General features: G+C 48.0%; 1 protein-coding gene across 5 annotated transcripts in view; it reads left to right on the top strand.

Moving 5' to 3' along the window:
- The first annotated feature begins 12,012 nt into the window (after window positions 1-12,012).
- Window positions 12,013-26,864, top strand: part of zfp91 (ZFP91 zinc finger protein, atypical E3 ubiquitin ligase) — a 116,578-nt gene continuing 101,726 nt past the window's right edge. For 3 of the 5 annotated variants that reach the window (XM_085975928.1, XM_085975930.1, XM_085975929.1), the window contains exon 1: window positions 12,013-12,490. In XM_085975928.1, the coding sequence (XP_085832054.1) occupies window positions 12,131-12,490 (360 nt within the window). In that variant the 5' untranslated portion in view covers window positions 12,013-12,130. The remainder of the gene's footprint in view (window positions 12,491-26,864) is intronic. The other 2 variants (XM_085975927.1, XM_085975931.1) reach the window with 2 other exon arrangements.

Here is a 26,864-nt window from a genome sequence, read left to right as displayed (position 1 = left end):
GGGCCTGTGGGCCGATGTTTACCTTATCATGTCCTTGGCTATTTGTTTGGTGAATGAGGCTCTTTGTAAGCTTTTTACAGATAAGGAGTACGTATGTAGCATTCCTAAATTGTCTAATTCCCTAGAGACTGGTTAGTGAATCATGCTGTCGGCCATTTAAGTTTTTATTCTATGCCCAGGAAGCCATTTTGTGTCTAAGTGAGAAACTGTACTTCCACATATGTCAGCTACTATCATTGGTTCCTTTGCTTGTTTGTTTTGGTGTTTCTGACATGTCTCACATATGCCTATCATGTTCTCAATGTCCATATTTATGCCAGGCCAATAAACAGTGTCTCTTGCTCTCCTTTTGCATTTTTCAATTCCGAGGTGTCCCTCATGAATCCTTTTGAGCATGTCTTGACATAGAGCCTGTGGAATGACTATTCTGTTCTGTTTTAGTAATAGTCCACTTGCGACACTCAATTCTGACCTTATGTGAAAATATTTTGGACAGGAACCTTTTGGCCAACCATGATGAATGTTCTCTATTACTCTTTGTAATACTGTATCTTTTACTGTTTCTTCTGCTATTTGCTTTGATTTTGTGTCTGACACGGGCAGCGCAGCAGTGACCATACTCACATGAACATCCACGTCGTCTTCAGTAGAGCTCACATGACTCATTGTGGGTGCTCAGGATAGTGCATCTGCTAATACTATGTATTTGCCTGGTGTGTAGATCAGTTCAAAGTCATATCTTTGCAGCTTCATCATGAGTCGTTGAATCCTTGGAGACATCTCATTCAGGTTTTTTTTAATGATGGCAACCAGAGGGCTGTGGTCTGTCTCAACTGTGAAGGTGGGAAGTCCATATATGTAGCCATGAAACTTTTCTAGTCCAACTACCAAGCCTAGACATTCCTTTTCAATCTGGGCGTATCGACACTCAGTGTCAGTCATAGACCTGGAGGCATAGGCAACAGGCTTCCAATCTTCACCCTCTGCTTGTAGCAAGACCGCACCTAGGCCATCTTTTGATGCATCCGTTGACACTTTGATTCTTTTTGTTGGGTCAAAGAAGGTGAGTACAGGTGTGGTTGTCAGCACTGTTTTGAGGTTTATCCACTCTTGTTCATGTCTTTCTGTCCATGCGAACTGATTTGTTTTATGTAGCAGGTCTCGCAGACAGGCTGTCTTGGCTGACAAGTTAGGAATGAACTTTCCAATGAAGTTTATCATCCCCATGATGCGTAGCACTCCTTTTTTGTCAGTGGGTCGGGGCATTTTGAGTATGGCGTTTACTTTTTCCATATCTGGCTCTATTCCTTTACCAGATGGATTACCTCCTCGGAAAGTGACTTCCTCGACGCCAAACTGACACTTGGCTTTGTTGAGCTTCAGTCCATTCCGGCGTATGCTCTGTAGCACTTTAGTCAGTCTCTCATTGTGTTCTTTCAGTGTGGAGCCCCAGATGATGATGTCATCAACATAGACCCGAACTCCTTCCAGACCTTCAATTGTGTGTTCCATCACTCTATGAAAGATTTCAGATGCAGATATTATCCCGAAAGGCATTCTGAGGAAACAATACCTGCCAAATGGTGTGTTGAAGGTACAGTATTTGGTGCTCTCTTCATCCAGTTTTGGTTGCCAAAATCCTTGTGAGGCATCGAGCTTTGTAAAGTATCTGGCACCTGACATTTCACTGGTGATTTCTTCTCGCTTGGGAATCTGGTAGTGTTCACATTTTATGTTTGCATTTAAGTCCTTTGGATCCATGCATATTCTTAGATCATTGTTCTTTTTCTTTAAACATACCATGGAGTTAACCCTGTTGTATCCGTGTGTTAATGAGACACGGAATGCAGGAGTTGGTTTAACAGGTGTTTACTGAACAAGGTCTGGAGGTGAACTAAAAGATACAAGACACTATACAGGCTTATATAGCCCGAGTGGCCACTACCGGCATTACAGTACACAGGGGCTCTTAAAGGCACATACACCACAACCCAGTCTGTTGGCTCTTCGACTTTCCTGATGACTCCTAGTGTGGTCATTCTGTCCAGTTCATTCTTGAATCGGTCACGCAGGGGTGCTGGAACTCTTCGTGGAGCATGTACCACTGGCTGAGCATCCTGCTTTAGCTGGATCTTGTAAGTGAATGGTAGAACTCCAAATCCTTTGAACACATCCTGGAAATTATTCACTACAGAATCCACCGAGTCATCTGGTCTGCTTATGGCACAGTTTATACAGTAGACTCTTTTGACCAGTTCTAAGTCCTCACAAGCTTTGTCACCCAGTAGTGAATCAAGCCTTTCAGCCACAACAGAAAACATGAGATGCACTTTGTCTTTGACTGTCACTTTAAGTCTGCATACACCTAAGCTATCTATTTTCTGTCCATTATAGTCCTTCAGTAGTACTGACTTTTTCTGTATTTTGGGCTTTTCTTTCATATTGTTAATGTCACTCATACTGATTAAGTTTGCTTTTGCCCCAGTGTCTAGTTTCAAGGTAACTAATGCTCCATTTACCTGCAGTGGGATCATCCATTTGTCCTCTTTTACTGCATTAACTTTATGTTCAGCATTGTCCATTTCTGCGGGCTGCACATTTTCTGTATCCTTTTTGATATTGTCACATGACACCATTCCTACAAAAAATGTCTCACTTAAATCAGTGTCCTCAATTACATTAACTCGTTGCCCTTTCTTAGTTTGTACTTTTGAAAAGCATTGTTTGGCAAAGTGATTCTTTCCATTACACTTTGTGTACATTTTTCCAAATGCTGGTCATTGTCTTAACTGATGTTTGTAACCACAGCGTTTACAATTAAAAATTTCATCCTCCGATTGCTTTTCATTTCTGTTCTGCCCATGTTTCTTCCCCTTATAGGAAACAGCACTGACAGCAGCATTATCACTCATTACAATCGCATCATTATTGATATCACTGAAAGTCTTCGCGTGCTTTCGAGCTAGCTCGCTGGCTTGGCATATTTTCACCGCATTTTCCAAATTTAGTTTGGTTTCTCTCAACAGACGTTCCCTGACTTTTTTTATCATGAATACCAAACACAATCTGGTCACGAATCATGGATGCTTTGAGCTCAGAGAAATTACATGTCTGTGCTTTCAGTTTCAGATCAGTTATAAAGCTATCAAAAGTCTCATTTTGCTGCTGTGTCCGAGAACAGAAGATGTATCTTTCATAGGTCTCATTCTTTTTGGGAGAGCAATGTGCATCAAATTTTTTTAGCACATCTTCTAATTTTTCTCTGTTCTCCTCTGGATTAAATACAAATGTATTAAATACCTCTATCGCCTGTGGGCCTGCAACCGTAAGCAGCAACGCTATCTTCCTTGCATCTGGCTTTGTACCGAATCCGATGGCTGCAATGTAGAGTTCGAATTGTTGTTTAAGAGTCTGCCAATTGTAGTCGATGTTTCCTGTGAGTTTCAAACGCTCTGGTGGCTTCAAATTCTCCATGTCGCTTTTCAAAATTTTTAGCAGATCTTCACCATCCTGGTACCATCTTATGTTCATTAATAAATAGACATTCTTATTATGAACACAGCTAGCTTTTGCTAGTTACTTTACTGAGCACATGTGGACTAGGTACAGTATCTGTACAGGCTTCCATCTTGACTGCTGCCTTGTGGGTAGCCTAGTGCCTCATGGGTAATGTAGTCTTAATATACATACAGCTAGGTAGTGTAGTCTTATACATACAGCTATATACAGCTCTGCGGCTCCACCTAGTGTCCACTATAGAATGACATGTTATTGATCATTACAGATGCTTCCAATCTCGCAGTAAGGAGAAGGTAGTTGGGCAATTGAATATGATAGAAATAGATAAATATGAGTTAATAAATGAAAGCCAGCACAAATTTGTTAAAGGCAAATCGTGTTTGACTAATTTGATTGAGTTCTTTGATGAAGTAACCAAGAGGGTTTATGAGGCTGGTTGGTTGATGTTGTGTATATCGACTTTCAAAAGGCATTCGACAAAGTATCATACACTAGACATGTTAGCAGAATTGACGCCCATAGGATCAAAGGGACAGTGACCGCCTGGACATGAAATTGGCTCAAGGACAGAAAACAAAGTGTAGTGGGGAACAACAGAAAACGCTGGAAAAGCTCAGCAGGCCAGGCAGCATCCGTGGAGAGAGAAACAGAGTTAACGTTTCAGGTTGAAGACCTTTCGTCAGACAAAAGTCTGATGAAAGAGTTCTGACGAAAGGTCTTCGACCTGCAACGTTAACTCTGTTTCTCTCTCCACAGATGCTGCCTGGCTTGCTGAGTTGTTCCAGCGTTTTCTGTTGTTAATTCAGATTTCCAGCATCCGCAGTATTTTGCTATTGTGTAGTGGGGAACAGTTGTTTTTCAGACTGGAGGGCGGTGTGCAGTGGTGTCCCCCAGTGATCAGTATTAGTGCTACTGCTCTTTTTGATATATATGAATGATCTGGACTTGGGTATAAGGGGTATAATTTCAAAGCTTGCAGATGACATGAAACTCTGAAATGTAGTATATGGCAAGGAGGATAGTAACAGGCTTCAGAAGGGCATAGACAGGCTGGCAAAATGGGCAGACACATGGCAGATGAAATTTAACGCAGAGAAGTGTGAAGTGATTTATTTTAGTTGGAAGAATGAGGAGAGACAATATAAACTATATGGTACAATTTTAAAGGGGGTGCAGGAACAGAGAGTCCTGGGGGTGTATGTACACAAGTTTTTGAAGGTGGCAGGACAAGTTGAGAAGGCTGTTAAAAAGGCATGTGGAATCCTTGGCTTTATTAATAGAGAAATGGAATACAAAAGCAAGGAAGTTATGCTAAACCTTTATAAAACTTTGGTTAGGCCTCAATTGGCACAAACAGCGCAAGGAGCGCACGTCAACCCAAGCACCCCACCCGCCCGCCCTTTCAACCACCGTCTGCCCCACCTGTGACAGAGACTGTAGGTCCTGCATTGGACTCATCAGTCACCTGAGAACTCATTTTTTGTGTGGAAGCAAGTCATCCTTGGTTCCTATGGACTGCCTAAGAACAAGGAGGAGTATTCTGTACTCAGTAAATTCTGGGCACTACATTTTAGGAATGATGTCAGGGCCTTAGAAAGGGTGCAGAAGAGATTTACGAGAATGGTACCAGGGGATGAGGGAGATTAGTTGTGTGGAGAGACTTGAGAAGCTGGGATTGTTCTCCTTGCAGCAGAGAACGTTAAGGAGAGAATTGATAGAGGTGTTCAAAATCGTGAATGGTTTTGATAGTGTAAACAAGGAGAAACTGTTTCCAGTGGTAAAAGGATCGGTAGCCAGAGGGCACAGAATTAAGAACATGAGGAAATATTTTTTGTGTAGTGAGTTGTTGTGATCTGGAATGCGCTGCCTGAAAGGGATTCAATAGTAACTTCCAAAAGGGAATTGGATAAATACGTGAAAGGGGAAAATTTGCATGGTTATGAGGAAAGAGCAGGGACTACTTGGCTAGCTCTTTCAAAGAGCAGGGACAAGCATGATGGGCTGAATAGCCTCCTTCTTTTCCTTTGATTGGTCTGTGGGGGGTTACGATGTCACAAATCAAATTCAAATGAACAAACGTGGCCCCTTTTTAAGGGGGCACAAACAGAAAAAAAAGTCCAAGGGATCAGTAGAAAGAAAAATAAAAACAGTATTCAATATGATCATGGCTGATCCTCTATCTCAATACCATATTCCCGCTCTCCCCCCCCCCACCCCTTGACACCTTTTGTGTCTAGAAATCTATCTATCTCCTTCTTAACTATATTCAGTGACATGGCCTCCACAGCCTTCTGTGGTAGAGAATTCCACAGGTTCACCACCCTCAGTGAAGAAATTTCTCCTCATCTCAGCCCTAAATGTCCTACCCCATATCCTAAGACTGTGACCCCTTGTTCTAGACTCCCCAGCCAGGGGTAACATCCTCCCTGCATCCAGTTTGTCTAGCCCTGTCAGAATTTTACACATTTCAGTGAGATCCCCTCTCATTCTTCTAAACTCTAGTGAATACAGGTGTAGTCGACCCAATCTCTCCTCATACGACTGTCCTGCCATCCCAGGAATCAGCCTGGTGAACCTTCGCTGCATAAATAAATAAAAAAAAGAAAAAAAGTTTATTAACTGATAATGTTATTGGCTGGGTCAATTATGCACTCCAGGCCCTCCGGTGCCCACCGGTCACGGAAGGTCTCAAGGGTACCGGCAGACGCCGCCTGCTCTCGCTCCAGGGATATCCGGGTGTAGACGTAGCTGCGGAAGGGAGGCAGGGCATCAGGACGAAGAGTGCCCTCAACCCTCCTCTGCTCTGATAACTTGGGAGCCGAAACACGAGGAGGCCCTCCGGCCTGGCTGTTCCCCCACCTCCTCCACAGCGGGTGGCCAAAGGTCAGGAGAGTGGGGACTGAAGTGCAGCCAGAAGTTGAGGAGCAGCCCCTTTAAGTCGTGGACGAGGGGCTGCAACCTCTCACACTCCATGTAGACGTGGACAACTTGCATTTATACTGCGTCTTTAACGTAGTAAAACATCCCCAGGCACTTCATGGAGCGGTATCAAGAGAAATGTGACACCGAGCCACATAAGGAGGTATTAGGGCAGGTAACCAAAAGCTTGGTCAAACAGGAAGGTTATCAGGAGAGTTAGGCTATAAGGAGCGTCTTCAAGGAGGGAAGAGAGGTAGAGAGGCTTAGGGAGGGAATTCCAGAGCTTAGGGCCCAGGCAACAGAAGGCACGGCCACCAATGGTGGAGCGATTCCAATCAGGGATGCTCAATGTAATGATCAGTAACCTGTCATTCTAGAATGGTACACTAGGTGGAGCTGTATGTATATAAGAGTGGGCTACCCACGAGGCACTAGGCTACCCACAAGGCAGTAGTCAAGATGGATGCCTGCACACGAAGCCACATGGCTGAATAAAGTGACTAGCTCAAGCTAGCTGTTCATAATGATAATGTCTATTTATTTATGAACATAACATGGTACCAGGATTGGTAAGATCTGCTGAATATTGTGAAACGCGACATGGAGAATTTGAAGCCACCGGAGGGTGTGAAACTCACGGGGAATGTCGACTGCAATTGGCGGACTTTCAAACAACAATTCGAACTCTACATTGCTGCCATCGGGTTCGGCACGAAGCCAGATGCAAGGAAAATAGCATTGCTGCTCACGGTTGCAGGCCCACAGGCGATAGAGGTATTTAATATGTTTGTACTGGATCAAGAGGAGGACAGAGAAAAGATGGAAGATGTGCTAAAGAAATTTCATACACATTGTTCTCCCAAAAAGAACGAAACCTATGAGAGGTACCTGTTCTGTTCATGGACACAGCAGCAAAATTAGACTTTTGATAGCTTTATGACCGATCTGAAACTGAAAGCACAGACATGTAATTTCTCTGAACTGAAATCATCCATGATTCGGGACCAGATTGTATTTGGTATTCATGATAAAAAAAGTCAGGGAACGTTTGTTGAGAGAAACTGAACTAACATCGGAGAATGCTGTGAAAATATGCCAAGCCAGTGAGCTAGCTCACAAGCACGCGAAGACTTTCAGTGAAATTAATAATAATGCAATTGTAGTAAGTAACTGTGCTGCTGTCGGTGCTGTGTCCTACAAGGGGAAGAAACATGGGCAGAACAGAAATGAAAAGCAATCGGAGGAAGGAATTTTTAATTGTAAACACTGTGGTTACAAACACCAGTCACGAAAATGCCCAGCGTTTGGGAAAATGTGCACAAAATGTAATGGAAAGAATCACTTTGCCAAACAATGCTTTTCAAAAGTAAAAACAAAGAAAGGGCAACAAGTCAATGTGATTGAGGACACTGATTTAAGTGAGACATTTTCAGTAGGAATGGTGTCATGTGACAATATAGAAAAGGGTACAGAAAATGTGCAGCCCTCAGGAATGGACAATGCTGAACATAAAGTTAATGCAGTAAAAGAGGACAAATGGATGATGCCACTGCAGGTAAATGGAGCATTAGTTACAATGAAACTAGACACTGGGGCAAAAGCAAACTTAAACTTAATCAGTATGAGTGACATTAAAAATATGAAAGAAAAGCCCAAAATACAGAAAAAGTCAGTACAGGAAACTTTGAGCTATCCGGAAGTTGAATGTCCGGCAACATTGATCTAACAGCAGAAATCAGCAGCCGTTTTGGTTAGGTTTTTTTTTTCTCCTAGCATTCTTTTCACAGGCAGGCTCTGGAAAGCATCTTTGTCGCTTAGCAACAGCTTCAGTGACGCTTCCAAGCTACTGGGCTGAGTGTTTACAAGCTGTTGCTGAGCAACAGTGTTTGTGGTCAGACACAGCAGGCTCTAGAAAGCGTCTCTGTATCTTAGCAACAGCTTCAGAGACGCTTCCAAGCCACGGGCTGAGTGTTTACAAGCTGTTGTTGAGCAACAGTGTTTGTGGTCAGATACTGCGATGAAAAGCTCCTATCTGATAACATTGACGCTGGTCTATCCAGAGCTTTTAAAAAAAACGGCAGTAGCTCGTTCCCATGGGTGCCAGATAGCACAAAGTTTCCTGTACTACTGAAGGACTATAATGGACAGAAAATAGATAGCTTAGGTGTATGCAGACTTAAAGTGACAGTCAAAGACAAAGTGCATCATCTCATGTTTTCTGTTGTGGCTAAAGGACTTGATTCACTACTAGGTGACAAAACTTGTGAGGACTTAGAACTGGTCAAGAGAGTCTACCGCATAAACTGTGCCATAAGCAGACCAGATGACTCAGTGGATTCTGTAGTGAGTAATTTCCAGGATGTGTTCAAAGGATTTGGAGTTCTACCATTCACTTACAAGATCCAGCTAAAGGAGGATGCTCAGCCAGTGGTACATGCTCCACGGAGAGTTCCAGCACCCCTGCGTGACTGGCTCAAGAAAGAACTGGACAGAATGACCAAACTAGGAGTCATCAGGAAAGTCAAAGAGCCAACAGACTGGGTTAACTCCATGGTATGTGTAAAGAAAAAGAACAATGATCTAAGAATATGCATGGATCCAAAGGACTTAAATGCAAACATAAAACGTGAACACTACCAGATTCCCAAGCGAGAAGAAATCACCAGTGAAATGTCAGGTGCCAGATACTTCACAAAGCTCGATGCCTCACAAGGATTTTGCCAACTAAAACTGGATGAAGAGAGCACCAAATACTGTACCTTCAACACACCATTTGGCAGGTATTGTTTCCTCAGAATGACTTTCGGGATAATATCTGCATCTGAAATCTTTCATAGAGCGATGGAACACATAATTGAAGGTCTGGAAAGAGTTTGGGTCTATGTTGATGACATCATCATCTGGGGCTCCACACTGAAAGAACACAATGAGAGACTGACTAAAGTGCTATAGAGCATACGCCGGAATGGACTGAAGCTCAACAAAGCCAAGTGTCAGTTTGGCGTCCAGGAAGTCACTTTCCTAGGAGATAATCTTTCTGGTAAAGGAATAGAGCCAGATATGGAAAAAGTGAACGCCATACTCCACATGCCCCGACCCACTGACAAAAAAGGAGTGCTATGCATCATGGGGATGATAAACTTCATTGGAAAGTTCATTCCTAACTTGTCAGCCAAGACAGCCTGTCTGCGAGACCTGCTACGTAAAACAAATGAGTTTGCATGGACAGAAAGACATGAACATGAGTGGATGAACCTCAAAACAGTGCTGACAACCACACCTGTACTCACCTTCTTTGACCCAACAAAAAGAATCAAAGTGTCAACGGATGCATAAAAAGATGGCCTAGGCGCGGTCTTGCTACAAGCAGAGGGTGAAGATTGGAAGCCTGTTGCCTATGCCTCCAGGTCTATGACTGATTCTGAGTGTCGATACGCCCAGATTGAAAAGGAATGTCTAGGCTTGGTAGTTGGACTAGAAAAGTTCCATGGCTACATATATGGACTTCCCACCTTCACAGTTGAGACAGACCACTGCCCACTGGTTGCCATCATAAAAAAGAACCTGAATGAGATGTCTCCAAGGATTCAACAACTCATGATGAAGCTGCAAAGATATGACTTTGAACTGATCTACACACCAGGCAAACACATAGTGTTAGCAGATGCACTATCCCGAGCACCCACAATGAGTCATGTGATCTCTACTGAAGAAGACGTGGATGTTCATGTGAGTATGGTCACTGCTGCGCTGCCCGTGTCAGACACAAAATCAAAGCAAATAGCAGAAGAAACAGTAAAAGATACAGTGTTACAAACAGTAATAGAGAACATTCATCATGGTTGGCCAAAAGGTTCCTGTCTAAAATACTTTCACATCAGGTCAGAGTTGAGTGTCGCAAGTGGACTATTACTAAAACAGAACAGAATAGTTATTCCACAGGCCCTATGTCAAGACATGCTCAAAAGGATTCATGAGGGACACCTCGGAATTGAAAAATGCAAAAGGAGAGCAAGAGACACTGTTTATTGGCCTGGCATAAATAAGGACATTGAGAACATGATAGGCATATGTGAGACATGTCAGAAACACCAAAACACAAGAAACTATCCAAGAGCAAATCGATGACAATGCCGCAACTGAATCTTGTGACTCACCACCAGAACAATCTAACACAAACACACTTACAGGCTCTCATGAAAACACATCAGACTTACCCGTGCTGAGAAGATCCACACGTGAAGTAAAAAAGCCTGATAGACTTAATCTTTGAATACAAAGAAAACTATATTGAAAATGTTTTGACTGCTGTGAAGATGTTTATGTCGTTATGATTGTATGATATTGATTGATACTGATTTTGTTTAACCTCAAAGAAAGGGGGATGTAATGATCAGTAACCTGTCATTCTAGAATGGTACACTAGGTGGAGCTGTATGTATATAAGAGTGGGCTACCCACGAGGCACTAGGCTACCCACAAGGCAGTAGTCAAGATGGATGCCTGCACACAAAGTCCACATGAAGTGACTAGCTCAAGCTAGCTGTTCATAATGATAATGTCTATTTATTTGTGAAATAACACTCAAGAGACCAGAATTTGAGGAGCGCAGAGATCTGGGGGGGGGGGGGGCGTTGTAGGGCTGAAGGAGATTACAGAGATAGGGAGGGAGGGGCGAGAGCCATGGTGGGATTTGAAAACAAGGATGAGAATTTTAAAATCGAGGCGTTGAGGGACCAGGAGCCAATGTAGGTCAGCGAGCACAGGGCGGGGTGAGTGAAGGGGACGTGGTGCGAGGTAGGACGCGAGTTTTGGATGCGAGCCCGCAGATATGTCGAAAAACCCATTGCACACGAGTGCCCCCTCGTGCAACACTCCGCCGCCAGAGCCCACGGCCACCTTCCTTAGGCTGTGCCATGCTATGATTTTATGATCAAATGGAAAAAGGCCCAAGTGACCCCTTTGGGTCACTCTTTCTGGTGGTCAGGGGCGACAGGGGGGAGGCCGGTGGTAGGGGGGGCGTAAAGCCGGGCCTTGCTGTCCACTCACTGTTGCCGGGGAGATGAGGGGGCGGGGTCTCAAGGCTGCTGTTCTGTCAGTCACTCGATGCCCCGTGCCACTCACCGTCCGGTTGTCAGGGAGCGAGAGAGGAGGTGCGGGTCGGTGGGTGGGGCGTAAAGCGGGGCCTTGCTGTCACTCATTGTTGCCCGGGAGACGAGGATCGAGGGAAGGGGCGGGGTCTCAAGGCTGCTGCTGCCAGTCATTCGTTCGCGGCGGCCGCGCTGATGGCGGTGGGCGGCCCCGAAATGTCACACTCACCGTGCGGTTGTCGGGGATGACGGCTGCGTGGAGAGGGCGGGGCCCGGGATCTGTCACTCACGAGCGGCTGTCAGGGGTGACGCCTGCGTGCGGTGGGCGGGGGCCGCAGGGCTGTCACTCACGTCGCGGTTGGCAGGGGCGACGATTGCGCGCGCGCGTGCGGAGGGCATAAAAGGGGGGGGGGGGGGGAATCGGCTCCTCATTTGACGCAGGCGCAGGGCTTTGGCAGACAAAGAGAGGCGGCGTAAGTTTTTGCGTGCGCGTGCGGTTGGAGGGCGTGCTGGCCCGCGTCCGTGCGTGCGCGCTCTGGTAGTGGCGCGCGGCGACGGGTTTTTTGTGTGTGTCTGTGTGTTTGGCGGAGACGCTGGAGAACATGGCGGCGGCGGCCAACCGCAGCGGGGCAGCGGCCGCGGCGGCGCACTGTCACCGGGCAGGCCCCGGGCCAGGATCCAGGGGGCAGCAGAAGAAGAAGAAGGAGGAGGACGACGAGGAAGAGGAGGAGAGGCGGAGGAGGAGGAGACAGAACCAGCAGCAGGCCCCGGCTCTCGGCCTGGCCGCGCCCTGCATGGTCAAGCAGGAGGAAGAAGAAGAAGAAGAGGAGGAGGAGGAGGAGGTGGTGGAGGTGGAAGTGGAAGTCCAGCAGGAGGAGGAGGAGGAACAGGAGCGGGAACGGGAGCGGGCCCAAGCCAGGGCCAGGGCCAGGAGCGGGGCCTCGGGTAGGGAGCGTCAGCAGGTGAGTGCCCGAGAGAAAGGGGAGGGAGGCTGGACAGTGGTAATAGTGTCAGTAATATTGTGTGTGGGTCAGAGAGGGGTATTAATACTGTCTGTGTGTGTGTTAGGGGGGTGTAATACTGTCGGTGTGTAGGTGTGTGTATTAATAATGTCTATTAATATTGTCAGTTTGTTAGAGGTGTGTGTATTAATACTGTGTATTGATACTGGCTGTAGGTGTGTGTATTAATACTGTCTATTAATAGTCAGTGTGTGGGTGTGTGTTAATACTATTAATACTGTCAGTGTGTAGATGTGTTAGGGGGTGTATTAATACTGTCTATTAATACTGTCTTGGGTATTAATACTGTGTGTGTGTGTGTGTGTGTGTTGGGGGGTGTATTAATACTGTTAGTTACGCTAAATTTTAGTGAGGAGCAGTATTAATGCTCTATTAGCCCTCAGTATCTGCGGGGCAGTATTAATACTGCTATTAAGACTCACTATAAGGGATAGTGGAGCATTAATACTGTCAGTAACCTTCTGTTTCTGTGAAGAGCAGTATTAATACTTTCTGTTGCACTATATGTGAGGAAGTGTTTTAATACTGTCGGTAACATTTAGTATCTGTGAGGAGGTGTAGTAGCATTGTTAGTAACCAACAGTATATGTGTGAGGGTCAGGGGCATATTAATACCAGTTATCCTCCATATCTGTGAGGGACTGGGAGCATTAACACTGTCTAGCCCTCCGTATCCTGGTGTGAGGAGCAGGGTCAGTAATACAGTGCGGGGAGTAATAATGCTGTCAGTAACCTTGGTATCTGTGAGGCGCAGTATTAATACCGTTAGTTACCCTCAGTATCTGAAGGCAGTATTAATATGGTCAGTAACCTTCAGTATCTGTGAGGGACAGTGGAATATTAATGCCTGTTATCCTCCATATCTCTGTGCTGGGAGGAGGTATTATTTATACTGTCAGTTCCCCATAGCATGTGAGGGGCAGTAGTAATATTGTCAGTAACTCTCAGTATCAATATGGGTAATAACCCTCTATCTTTTTTATTTGTTTATGGGATCTGGGCATCGCTGGCAATGCAAGCATTTATTGCCCATCCCTAGTTGCTCTTGAGAAGGTGGTGGTGAACTGCCTTCTTGAACCACTGCAGTCCATGTGGTGAAGGTACTCCCACAGTGCTGTTAGGTAGGGAGTTCCAGGATTTTGACCCAGCAACGATGAAGGATCAGAGATATACTTCTAAGTCAGGATGGTGTGTGACTAGAGTTAACTTGGAGGTGGTGGTGTTCCCATGCGCCTGCTACCCTTGTCCTTTTAGGTGGTAGAGGTTGCGGGTTTGGGAGATGCTGCCGAAGAAGCCTTGGCGAGTTGCTGCAGTGCATCTTGTAGATGGTACGCACTGCAGCCACGGTACGAAGGTGCTAGAGGCAGTGAATGTTTAAGGTGGTGAATGGGTGCCAATCAAGCGGGCTACTTTGTCCAGGATGGTGTCGAGCTTATTGAGTGTTTGTTGGGGCAAGCGGAGAGTATTCCATCACACTCCTGACTTGTGCCTTGTAGACGGTGGAAAGGCTTTGGGGAGTCAGGAGGTGAGACACTTGCCGCAGAATACCTAGCCTCTGACCTGCTCTTATTGCCATAGTATTTATGTGGCTGGTGCAGTTAAGTTTCTGGTCAATGGTGACCCCCAGGATGTTGATGTTGGGGGATTCGGTGATGGTAATGCCGTTGAATGTCATGGGGTGGTGATTAGACTCTCGCTTGTTGGAGATAGTCATTGCCTGGCACTTGTGTGGCGCGAATGTTACCTGCCACTTATCAGCCCAAGTATGAATGTCGTCCAGGTCTTGCTACATGTGGGCATGGACTGCTTCATTGATGAAGCAGCTAAAGATTGTTGGGCCTAGGACACTGCCCTGAGGAACTCCTGCAGTGATGCCCTGGGGCTGTGATGATTGACCTCCAACCACCACAACCGTCTTCCTTTGTGCTAGGTATGACTCCAGCCAGTGGAGAGTTTCCCCCCCCCGATTCCCATTGACTTTAGTTTTACTCGGGCTCCTTGATGCCACACTCGGTCAAATGCTGCCTTGATGTCAAGGGCAGTCACTCTGGCCTCATCTCTGGAATTCAGCTCCTTTGTCCATGTTTGAGCAGGAAAGATTGAACCAGCCTGGTGCTCTTTGTCGAGAAAAGAGAAGGCTGAGTACTGACCTGATGGAGGTCTTTAAGATTATGAAAGGGTTCGATAGGCTAGATGTTTCCACTTGTGGGGGAGACCAAAACTTGGGACCATAAATACAAGATAGCCACTAATAAATCCAATAGGGAATTCAGGAGAAACTTCTTTACCCACAGAGTGGTGAGGATGTGGAACTCGCTACCACAGGGAGTCGTTGTGGCAAATAATGTAGAGGCATTTAAAGGTAAGCTAGATTAGTGCTCGAGGGAGAAAGGAATAGAAGGATATGTTGCTGGGTGAGATGAAGAAGGGTGGGAGGAGGCTCCTGTGGAGAACTCACACCGGCACAGACCAGTTGGGCCGAATGGCCTGTTTCTGTGCTGTAAGTTCTATGTCATTCCATGAATCGGTCTACTTTTATCTACCCCGTCACCTGCATTATAACGATAAAAGATCCACTTTTTCAAGTCTTTGTTCACATTTGCATTTCCTCGCTACGTTTCATCCTGGTGTAATGTGCATTGTACCCTCTCTGAAGCCACAATATAGTGCGGAGCCCAAGACTGCCAACAGTGCTCTAACTGAGGCCTTATTAAGGTTTTCTGTAGGCCCATTATTACTTCTTGGCTTTTATATTCTATACCCCTAGAGATAAAATCTGAAGTTCTGTTGGTGTTTTTTTTTGCAGCCTGATGAAACTGAGGTGCTGCTTGTAATGTTTTGTGAAGCTGTATTTCCCCCCCCCCCCCCCCCCCCCAGCTATTGTACAGCAGCGAGCCAACTCTCAGTAATCGAGCAGTTGAGTATTAATACACTCAGTAGTTGAGCGGGTATATCGTTAATACTGTTGGGGGGGTGAGGCGGGATCAGTACTGTTGGGTTGGAAGAATTAATATGTCTGCCTGGGTATCTGTATGTGAGGCAGTGTCAGTACTCGAGGGTAAAGGAAGTATTAATCATGTTCATAATCCCACTTATCAATGTGAGAGGAGGAACTTTTGCTATACAAAGCCCTGGTGAGACCACATTTGGCGCACCGTGTACAGTTCTGGGCACTGCATCTTACGGTATATTGGCCTTCTGAAGGAGTGCCGAATGATACCAGGACTCCAAGGGTTAGATTATGCGGCGATTACACAAACTCGGCTTGTATTTCCTGGAATATAGATGGCTAAGTGGTGACTTGATTGAGGTTTTTAGGATTTTGATAGGGTAGATAGAGGGAAACTTTTTTTTCTGTTGGTGGGGGATTCGAGGACAACCTTAAAATCAGAGCCAGGCTATTCAGGGGAGAAGTTCCGAAACTCTCTTTCATACATAGAAAGACTTGCATTTATATAGCACCTTTCACGACCACCAGACGTCTCAAGGCACTTTACAGCCAATTAAGTACTTTGAGTGTAGCCACTGTTATAATGTGGGACACGAGGCAGCCAATCTGCACACAGCAAGCTCCCACAAACAGCAATGTGATAATGACCAGACAATCTGTTTTTTTAATGTTGATTTGAGGGATAAATATTGGCCAGGACACCGGTGATAACTCCCCATCTCCTCTTCGAAATAGTGCCATGGGATCTTTTATGTCCTCCCGAGAGAGCAGACGGGGCCTCGTTTTAAGGTCTCATCCGAAAGACTGCACCTCCGACAGTGCAGCACTCACTCAGCACTGCACTGGAGTGTCAGCCTAGATTTGTGCTCAAGTCTCTGGAGTGAGACTTAAACCCACAACCTTTTGGCTCCGAGGCGAGGGTGCTACCAACTGAGCCACAGCTGACACTGGTGGTGGTAGAAGTGTGGAACTCTCTCCCACAAAAAGCTTTAGATGCCAGCTCAATTAATCATTTAAAATCTGAGATCGCTGGATTTTTACTAGATCTAGAGCCAAGGCAGGTGGATAGATTTAAGATACTGATCTGCCATGATCTCACTAAATGGCGGCACAGGCTCGAGGGGCTGACTGGCGTACTCCTGTTCCTATGACACAGGGTCACTAATAGAGTAGGGTGTAAGAATAGACAAGCGAAGTAAGATTCGAGCAAGAGCCCATGAAGATATGGTATACATATAATTTTAATTACGCTTCCTGGCAATGAAACAGTTGAAATTAAAATGCAGAAATAACCTGCATTTTACATACATTTGCAGAGAATATAAAGGCCTAACTAGTCTGCCGGTGTTTATACTTCAAGTACAGGTGCACACTTTGAACTGATTAGCTTAGTTGCCGCATGGCTTAAAGTATAAGGCGTCTGACTTTGGTGCTAATCGTACTGCTATCAGTCGGCTGGAGATTCGAGTCTTGTTACGGTCGCCAGATTTGTAATCAATGCGACCCTGACACCACCTGGGTGGTGACAAGATTCTTTCTTGAGATGATCCAACCAAGCACAAATGAAGAAAATCGCTACTGTACTATCAGTAGAGCAGCACTGTATGTATATGAGACATTTACTGAGAAATAATGGCAATGTGAGATAGGGTTAGTAATCAGGAATGGGAGCTGTGGTAGCAATGTAGAACTGGTCTAAATCAGCCTGGTGTAACATGGAAATCTTTGGGTTAATGTGCTAACTATTACTATTGGTGTAAAACAACGCTACCGTACAGCTGTAATATTACTACCAGATATTGGCGCTGTTACTACACTGGTGATATTGTTTGGGAATTCTAATTGCCATTATTAAAAACTGTGACTCCGTATTAATGTGAGTTGATAGCACCCGCGCCTCTGAGTCAGGTGGTTATGGGTTCAAATCCCATTCCAGAGACTTGAGCCCAGATCTAGGCTGAGACTCCAGTGCAGTACTGAGGGAGTGCTGCACTGTCAGAGGTGCCGTCTTTCGGATGAGAGGTTAAACTGAGTCCCCCGTCTGCTCTCTCGGGTGATCCCACGGCACTATTTCGAAGAAGAGCAGGGGAGTTATCCCTGGTGTCCTGGCCAATATTTATCCCTCAATCAACATCACCAAAACAGATTATCTGGTTATTATCACATTGCTGTTTGTGGGAGCTTGCTGTGTGCAACTTGGCCGCCGCGTTTCCTACATTACAACAGTGACTACACTTCAAAAAGTACTCCATATTGTAAAGCGCTTTGGTACATTCGGTGGCCATGAAAGGCACTATATAAATGCAAGTCTTTTTCTTTAATCTTACTGCAGTAATGCTCACAATTACTGGTGGGATTGTTGCTGTTGGCCTCACTAATTGGTGGGGGAGGTTTCTGCATTTAGGGGATTTATTTTATTTGTTTATGGGATCAGGGCATTGATGGCAATGCCAGCATTTATTGCCCATCCCTAGTTGCCCTTGAGAAGGTGGTGGTGAGCCGCCGCCTTGAACAGCTGCAGTCCGTGTGGTGAAGGTGCTCCCACAGTGCTGTTAGGGAGGGAGTTCCAGGATTTTGACCCAGTGACGATGAAGGATCGGCGATATACTTCTAATTCAGAATGGTGTGTGATTGGAGGCGAACTTGGAGGTGGTCGTGTTCCCATGCGCCTGCTGCCCTTGTCCTTCCAGGTGGAAGAGGTCGCGGGTTTGGGAAGTGCTGCCGAAGAAGCCTTGGCGAGTTGCTGCAGTGCATCTTGTAGATGGTCCACGGTACGCCGGTGGTGGAGGGAGTGAATGTGTAAGGTGGTGGATGGGGTGCCAATCAAGCGGGCTGCTTTGTCCTGGATGATGTCGAGCTTCTTGTCTTGTTGGAGCTACACTCATCCAGGCAAGTGGAGAGTATTCCATCACACTCCTTACTTGTGCCTTGTAGATGGTGGAAAGGCTTTGGGAAGTCAGGAGGTGAGACACTCACTGCAGAATACCTAGCATCTGACCTGCTCTTGTTGCCACAGTATTTATGTGGCTGATCCAGTTAAGTTTCTGGTTAATGGTGACCCCCAGGATGTTGATAGTGGGGGATTCGGCGATGGTAATGCCGTTGAATGTCAAGGGGAGGTGGTTAGAGACTCGCTTGTTGGAGATAGTCATTGCCTGGCACTTCTGTGGCACGACTGTTACCTGCCACTTATTCAGCCCAAGCCTGAACGCCGTCCCGGTCTTGTTGCATGCGGGCATGGACTGCTTCATTATCTGTGGAGTTGCGAATGGCGCTGAACACTGCAGTCATCAACGAACATCCCTATTTCTGACCTTCTGTTGGAGGGAAGGTCATTGATGAAGCAGCTGAAGATGGTTGGGCCTAGGACACTGCCCTGAGGAACTCCTGCAGCGATGTCCTGGGGCTGTGATGATTGACCTTCAACCACCACAACCATCGTCCTCTGTGCTAGGTATGACTGCAGCCAGTGGAGAGTTTTCCCCCTGATTCCCATTGACTTCAGTTTTACTAGGGCTTCTTGATGCCAAGGGCAGTCATTCTCACCTCACCTCTGGCATTCAGCTCTTTTGTCCATGTTTGGACCAAGGCTGAGGTCGGGAGCCGAGTGGTCTTGGCGGAACCCAAACTGGGCATCGGTAAGCCGGTTATTGGTGAGTAAGTGCCACTTGATAGCACTGTCGATGACACCTTCCATCACTTTGCTGATGATTTAGAGTAGACTGATAGGGCAGTATTTGGCCGGGTTGGATTTGTCCTGCTTTTTGTGGACAGGACATACCTGGGCAGTTCTCCACATTGTCGGATAAATGCCAGTGTTGTAACTGTACTGGAACAGCTTGGCTAGAGGCTGCTAGTTCTGGAGCACAAGTCTTCAGCACGATAGCTGGGATGTTGTCGGGGCCCATAGCCTTTGCTGTATCCAGTGCGCTCAGCCGTTTCTTGATATCACGTGGAGTGAATCGAATTGGCTGAAGACTGGTTTCTGTGATGGTGGGGACCTCGGGAGTAGGCTGGTATGGATCATCCACTCTGCACTTCTGGCTGAAGTTGGTTTCAAACGCTTCAGCCTTGTCTTTTGCACTCACGTGCTGGGCTCCGCCATCATTGAGGATGGGGATATTCATGGAGCCTCCTCCTCCCGTTAGTAGTTTAATGGTCCACCGCCATTCACGACTGGATGTGGCAGGACCGCAGAGCTTTGATCTGATCTGTTGATTGTGGGATTGCTTAGCCCTCTCCAAAGCTTGCTGCTTCTGCTTTTTAGCATGCACGAAGTCCTGTGTTGCAGCTTCCCCAGGTTGGCACCTCATTTTTAGGTACTCCTGGTGCTGCTCCTGGCATGCTTTTCTACACTCGTTTAAACCAGGGTTGGTCCCCTGGCTTGGTGGTAATGGTAGGGTGTGGGATATGCTGGGCCAAGAGGTTACAGATTGTTGTGGAATACAATTCTGTTGCTGCTGATGGCCCACAGTGCCTCATGGATGCCCAGTTTTGGGCTACTAGATCTGTTCTAAATCTACCCCATTTAGCACGGTGGTAGAGCCACACAACACGATGGAGGGTGTTCTTAGTGTGAAGACAGGACTTCGTCTCCACAATGACTGTGTGGTGGTCACTGCTGCCAATGCTGTCCTGGACAGATGCATCTGCGACAGGTAGATTGGTGAGGACGAGGTCGAAGTTTTTCCCTCTTGTTGGTTCACTCACCACCTGTCGGTTAGGGTTCATGTTCGTAGTTATGAAGCAGACTGTTCAGTCTTGGCCCTGAATTTCAATGGCGGTTGTTGTTGTGAATGCTCCGTAATATCGCCCATCTTTGCCCCTGCCTTTGCTCATCCATGCCTGTCTCGACTCGAGTATTCCAATGTTCTCCTGTCCGGCCTCCCGTCTTGCACCCTCCGTAAACTTGAGCCCATCCAAAGCTCTGCTGCCAGTATCCTAACTCGCACCAAGTCCTTTTAACCCATCACACCCTGTGTCCGCTGACCTAAATTGGCTCCCGGTCCAGCAACACCTTGATCTTTAAAATTCTTATCCTTGTGTTCAAATCTCTCCATGGCCTCGCCCTCCTCCAGCCCTACAACCCTCCAAGATCTCTGCGCTCCTCCAATTCTGGCCTCTTGAGAATCCCTGACATTAATTGCTCCACCATTAGCGGCCATGCCTTCAGTTCCCTCGGTCCTAAACCCTGAAATTCCCTCCCTGAACCTCTTCGCCTCTCTCCTCCTTTCAGACGCTCCTTAAAACCTACCTCGGTGACTGAGAATATCTCCTTATGTGACTCTGTGTCCAATTTCTGTCTGATGACACTCCTGTGAAGCGCCTTGGGACATTTTACTATGTTGAAGGTGCTGTATAAATGCAAGTTGCAGTAGTTTAAAATGCACCCCTTTAATGTTGAATAATTTAGATTCACCAAAACCCCGCCATTCCCCAGCACCAAGACCCCCTTCATCAATGCTCCCAACTCTTGCTTCTCCTCAGCCCCCTCCTCTTCCTAATCTACATGCTTCCCCGTAGTGACATCATTGTATAGATTGTACAGCACAGAAACAGGCCATTCGGCCCCACTGGTTCGTGTTGGTGTTTATGCTGCAGGGGCCTCCTCCCACCCCACTTCATCTCAGCCTATCGGCGAATCCTTCTGTTCCTTGCTTCCTCGTGTGTTTTCCCTAAAATGCATCTATGCTGTTCACTTCAACTGCTCCTTGTGGTAGCGCGTTTCACATTCTCACCACTCTCTGTGTAAAGAAGAGTCTCCTGAATTCCCGATTGGATTTAGTAGTGACGATCTTGTATTTATAGCCCCTAGTTCTGGCTTCCCTCCACAAACAGGAGACCAAAACGAGGGGGTCTGTTTTCATACACGCACAGTGCCGGCTAGCTCCAGCTCGCCACCCACTCCCCTGTCCCTGTGCTCTTGAGACTGCTTGTCTAATGTCTGAGCCCGTATTTTCCGACCCCTATGGGCGTGTACGGGCTGCGTGCGCACCTGTACGGGCTGCGTGCGCACCCGTACGGACCTAGCAAGTGCCGGTTTCAGGTATGCGAAGCGCATGCGCTGAAAACCAGCACTTCCGATCTGTCAAGAACGCCTGCCCTGGAGAAGGGCTTCTGCGGGGGGAGAGCTCCGCTTTCTGCAGTACCTCCGCCCGCTGAAATCACTTAAAAACCTTATGCCTGGTAAAAGCAGGTGTAAGGCCTGCTTTTACCAGCAGAAGAGTTTAAAAAATGTTAAAAAAAAAATTAAAAAAAATTCACTCCTAATGTAAAATTCTTTTTAAAAAAAAAAAGGCGAATTTATTTTTAACCTCCTAAAAAGCTTTGATTTTTTCAAAAAATTACATTTTTATTTAAAATATTTAATTTAATGTAATTTTAACTAATTTAAAAAAAGTGATTTTTAATAAAATCTATTTCATGTTTCAGTGACTTTTTTCGGTGATCCCCATTGATACTTTTGACCGGTCGACCTGTCAAACGTATGAAGGAGATTCCCTTCTCCCATTGGCTCGCCTGGCCCACGTGATCCCAGGGACGCTTGTGAACTGCCTGGGATACCTGGGCCTTTGCACGCGCACCAGGAGAGGCCCAGGAGCGGAAGAGTCCGGACCTTGGGAGCCCTCGGGTAAGGGCGTAGATTTTTTTTTTTCCCGATAGGCAACCGCACGCAGGATGCCTCCGTTCGGAAATTACGGGCCCTTGTCTTGAATGAGATGCAACTTCCTCCAGTGAAACAATGGGAAGGTTGAAGCCACCGTTTCAGCCACGAGCGACTCATTCAGGTCACCGATTCCATCCCCATTTCCCCAGCTGCTGAGTGAGGCTCAACCTTGGCGCCTTGATACAATTCCCGAGCTGAATTCCGACTCTCTGTTAGAAAGATAGCTGATTTCCGCCTCTGTAACGTCACCAGTCTCCATTGCTCTGGCACTGATGCCCTTGTCCCCTCCAGACTTGACTACTTCAGCACTCGCCTGGCAGCCTTGTGTGTCAGCCGTGGCTCAGTGGGTAGCACCCTCTTCTCTCAGTCAGAAGGTCGTGGGTTCAAGCACCCACTCCAAAATCCAGACCAACATTCTTTGTGCACTATCGAAGGGGCAGTACGGAGGGAGAGCACTGCACTGTCGGAGTGTCAGTACTGAGGGAGCGTTGCACTGTCGGAGGGGCAGTACTGAGGGAGTGCTGCACTTTCGGAGGGGCAGTCGTGAGGGAGCTGCACTGTCGGAGGGGGCACTGCTGGGGGGAGGTGCCATGCTGCCTGAGGCAGTGCTAGGTGAGGGTGCTGTGCTGGGGGAGGGGTGCTGTCCTCTCTGGGGCAGTGCTGGGTGCTGTCCTGTCTGGGGGAGCAGTGCTGGGGAGGTGTTCTGTCGGGGGCGGGGGGGGGGGGATTGGAGTGCTTTCCTGTCTGGGGGAGGTGCTGTCCTGTCTGGGGCAGTGCTGGGGGAGGTGCTGTTCTGTCTGGGGCAGTGCTGGGGGCGGTGCTGTCCTGTCTCGGGCAGTGCTGGGGGAGGTGCTGTCCTGTCAGGGGCAGTGCTGGGGGAGGTGCTGTCCTGTTGGGGGCAGTGCTGGGGGAGGTGCTGTCCTGTCTGGGGCAGTGCTGGGGGAGGTGCTGTCCTGTCTGGGGCAGTGCTGGGGGCGGTGCTGTCCTGTCTCGGGCAGTGCTGGGGGAGGTGCTGTCCTGTCAGGGGCAGTGCTGGGGGAGGTGCTGTCCTGTTGGGGGCAGTGCTGGGGGAGGTGCTGTCCTGTCTGGGGCAGTGCTGGGGGAGGTGCTGTCCTGTCTGGGGCAGTGCTGGGGGAGGTGCTGTCCTGTCTCGGGCAGTGCTGGGGGAGGTGCTGTTCTGTCGGGGGCAGTGCTGGGGGAGGTGCTGTCCTGTCTGGGGCAGTGCTGGCGGAGGTGCTGTCCTGTCTGGGGCAGTGCTGGGGGAGGTGCCGACCTGTCTGGGGCAGTGCTGGGGAGGTGCCGTCCTCTCTGGGGCAGTGCTGGGGGAGGTGCCGACCTGTCTGGGGCGGTGCTGGGGGAGGTGCCGTCCTGTCTGGGGGAGGTGCTGTCCTGTCTGGGGCAGTGCTGGGGGAGGTGCTGTCCTGTCTGGGGCAGTGCTGGGGGAGGTGCCGACCTGTCTGGGGCAGTGCTGGGGAGGTGCTGTCCTGTCTGGGGCAGTGCTGGGGGAGGTGCTGTCCTGTCTGGGGCAGTGCTGGGGGAGGTGCTGTCCTGTCTGGGGCAGTGCTGGGGGAGGTGCTGTCCTGTCCGGGGGACGCAGTGCTGGGGGAGGTGCTGTCCTGTCTGGGGCAGTGCTGGGGGAGGTGCTGGTGGAGGTGCTGTCATGTCTGGGGGAGGTGCTGTCCTGTCCGGGGCAGTGCTGGGGGAGGTGCTGTCCTGTCCGGGGGACACAGTGCTGGGGGAGGTGCTGTCCTGTCCGGGGCAGTGCTGGGGGAGGTGCTGTCCTGTCCGGGGCAGTGCAGGGGGAGGTGCTGTCCTGTCCGGGGGACGCAGTGCTAGGGGAGGTGCTGACCTGTCCGGGGCAGTGCTGGGGGAGGTGCTGTCCTGTCTTGGGCAGTGCTGGGGGAGGTGCTCTCCTGTCGGGGGCAGTGCTGGGGGAGCACTGCGCTCAGTTAATGCATTTCTCCCAATGAAGTACTTCTGTAAAGTGTACTCACTGTTGTCGTCTTCTTCTTAGGCAAACTCTCTGACACGAGGATGACTTCCTTCACATTAACAATTAGTTCTCAGGTGACTGATGAGTTCAATGCGGGACCTACAGTCTCTGTTGTAATGTAGGAAACGCGGCAGCCAAATTGCGCACAGCAAGGTCCCACAAACAGGAATATGATAAGGACCAGATAATCTGATTTTTGGTGAGGGATAAATATTGGCCAGGACACTGGGGAGAACTCCCCTGCTCCTCCTCAAATAGTGCCATGGGATCTTTTACATCCCACCTAAGAGGGCATCGGTTTAACTTCTGATCCGAAAGACGACACCTCCGGCAGTGCAGCGCTCCCTCAGTGCCACTCCTCCAACAGTCCAGCGTTCCCTCAGTACTAGCACTGGGGAATGTCAGCCTGGATTATGTGCTCGAGTCTTGGAGTGCGATATGGAACACACGACCTTCTGGCTCGGAGGCGAGAGTGTTACCGCTGAACCACTTCATGTTTCCGATTAGGCACGTTACAGCCTTCCGGACTCAATATCGAGTTCAACAATTTCAGATCATAACCTCGGCCCCTATTACATTTTTATATATATTTTTTATCCACACCTTTGTTTTGTGCCCGTCTCCTTTTTTCTCTCTTCCCACATGGCAGCTGTCTCTCACTCTGCCAGTGCATTTCACACCTAATCTAGAGCTGTCTTTTGTTTCTTTACTAACCCTATCACCATCTCGTCTCGTTTTGAATACCTCTTAATGTCTCTTCACTTCTCTCTTGTTCTCATCCCCATTTCCCAGCCCCCAAACTGGCCTTTTAATCTGTTTAATTTCCTGTGTTTTTTCAGTCCTGACGAGTTTTGACCAGGCAACATCCTGCTGAGTTTTTCCAGCATTTTCTGTTGTTATTTCCATGTTTCCCTTCTTATTCACGGCCCTGAAAGATTCTCCTGTTTAGCCTTCAATTGCGGAGCAGGCTTACTTTCCGACATGTTCGGGAACTGATCGGGATTGGATGGTTTAGACACCCAGAGTTTCCCAGCTCTCTGAAGCCCAGTGACGCGGTGCGAGGAGTAATGTTGTAAATTTATACCGTACGTGCCTTCCTTCAAACTATGTACAGGGTGCGGTGTCGAAAACTGTTTGGCTATGGAGCATGCACTCCGAGATCAAGATGTACTCTTGCCAGAGTGTGCTTCAGGATATTACCAGGCTCTGAGACCCTGAATATTCCCCAACTCACCGGGGTCTGTGAGAGACCCTGAATAAATACAGCAGGATATTCACCCCATTCACCAGGGTCTGTGAGACCCTGAATAAATACAGCAGGATCTTCCCTACTCACCAGAGTCTGAGAACATGACACATACAGCAGGATAATGTCCCAGACTCCACCATCACCATCCCTGGGTATGTCCTGTCCCACTGGCAGGACAGACCCACCAGGGGTGGCGGCACAGTGGTATACAGTCACGAGGGAGTGGCCCTGGGAGTCCTCAACATTGACTCTGGACCCTATGAAGTCTCATGGCTTCAGGTCAAGCATGGGCAAGGAAACCTCCTGCTGATTACCACTTACCGCCCTCCCTCAGCTGATGAATCAGTACTCCTCCATGTTGAACACCACTTGGAAGAAGCACTGAGGGTAGCAAGGGCACAGAATGTACTCTGGGTGGGGGACTTCAATGTCCATCACCAAGAGTGGCTCGGTAACACCACTACTGACCGAGCTGGCCGAATTCTGAAGGACATAGCTGCCAGACTCTGACTGTGGCAGGTGGTGAGAGAACCAACATGAAGGGGAAAAACCTACTTGACCTCGTCCTGACCATCTACCTGCAGCAGATGCATCTGTCCATGACCGCATTGCTAGCAGTGACCACCGCACAGTCCTTGTGGAGACAAAATCCCATTTTCACGCTGAGAACACCCTCATGTTGTGTGGCACTACCACCGTGCTAAATGGGATAGATTCAGAACAAATCTAGCAGCTCAAAACTGGGCATCCATGAGGCGCTGTGGGCCATCAGCAATGACTTTCCCTCCATCATAAGACCAGAAGTGGGGATGTTCACTGCTGATTGCAGAGTGTTCAGTTCCATTAGCAATTCCTCACATAATGAAGCAGTCCATGCCCGAATGTAGCAAGACCTGGATGACATTCAGGCTTGGCCTGATAGTGGCAAGTAACATTTGCGCCAGGCAATGACTATCTCCAACAAGAGAGCATCTAATCACTGCCCCTTGACATTCAACGGCATTACCATCACCGAATCACCCACCATCAACATCCTGGGGGTCACCATTGACCAGAAACTGAACTGGACCAGCCACATAAATACTGTGGCAACAAGAGCAGGTCAGAGGCTGGGTATTCTGAGGTGAGTGTCTCACCTCCTGACTCCCCAAAGCCTTTTCACCATCTACAAGGCACAAGTCAGGAGTGTGATGGAATACTCTCCACTTGCCTGGATGAGTGCAGCTCCAACAACACAAGAAGCTCGACACCATCCAGGACAAAGCAGCCCGCTTGATTGCCACCCCATCCACCACCTTACACATTCACTCCCTCCACCACCGGCGCACCGTGGCCGCAGTGTGTACCATCTACAAGATGCATGGCAGCAACTTGCCAAGGCTTCTTCGGCAGCACCTCCCAAACCCGCGACCTCTTCCACCTAGAAGGACAAGGGCAGCAGGCGCATGGGAACAC

The sequence above is a fragment of the Somniosus microcephalus genome, unplaced genomic scaffold (genome assembly GCF_052327205.1).
Source record: "Somniosus microcephalus isolate GS21.2 unplaced genomic scaffold, FLI_Smic_1.0 unresolved_chr2, whole genome shotgun sequence".
Lineage (NCBI taxonomy): Eukaryota > Metazoa > Chordata > Chondrichthyes > Squaliformes > Somniosidae > Somniosus > Somniosus microcephalus.
This window is presented reverse-complemented; position numbering and strand designations above follow the sequence as displayed.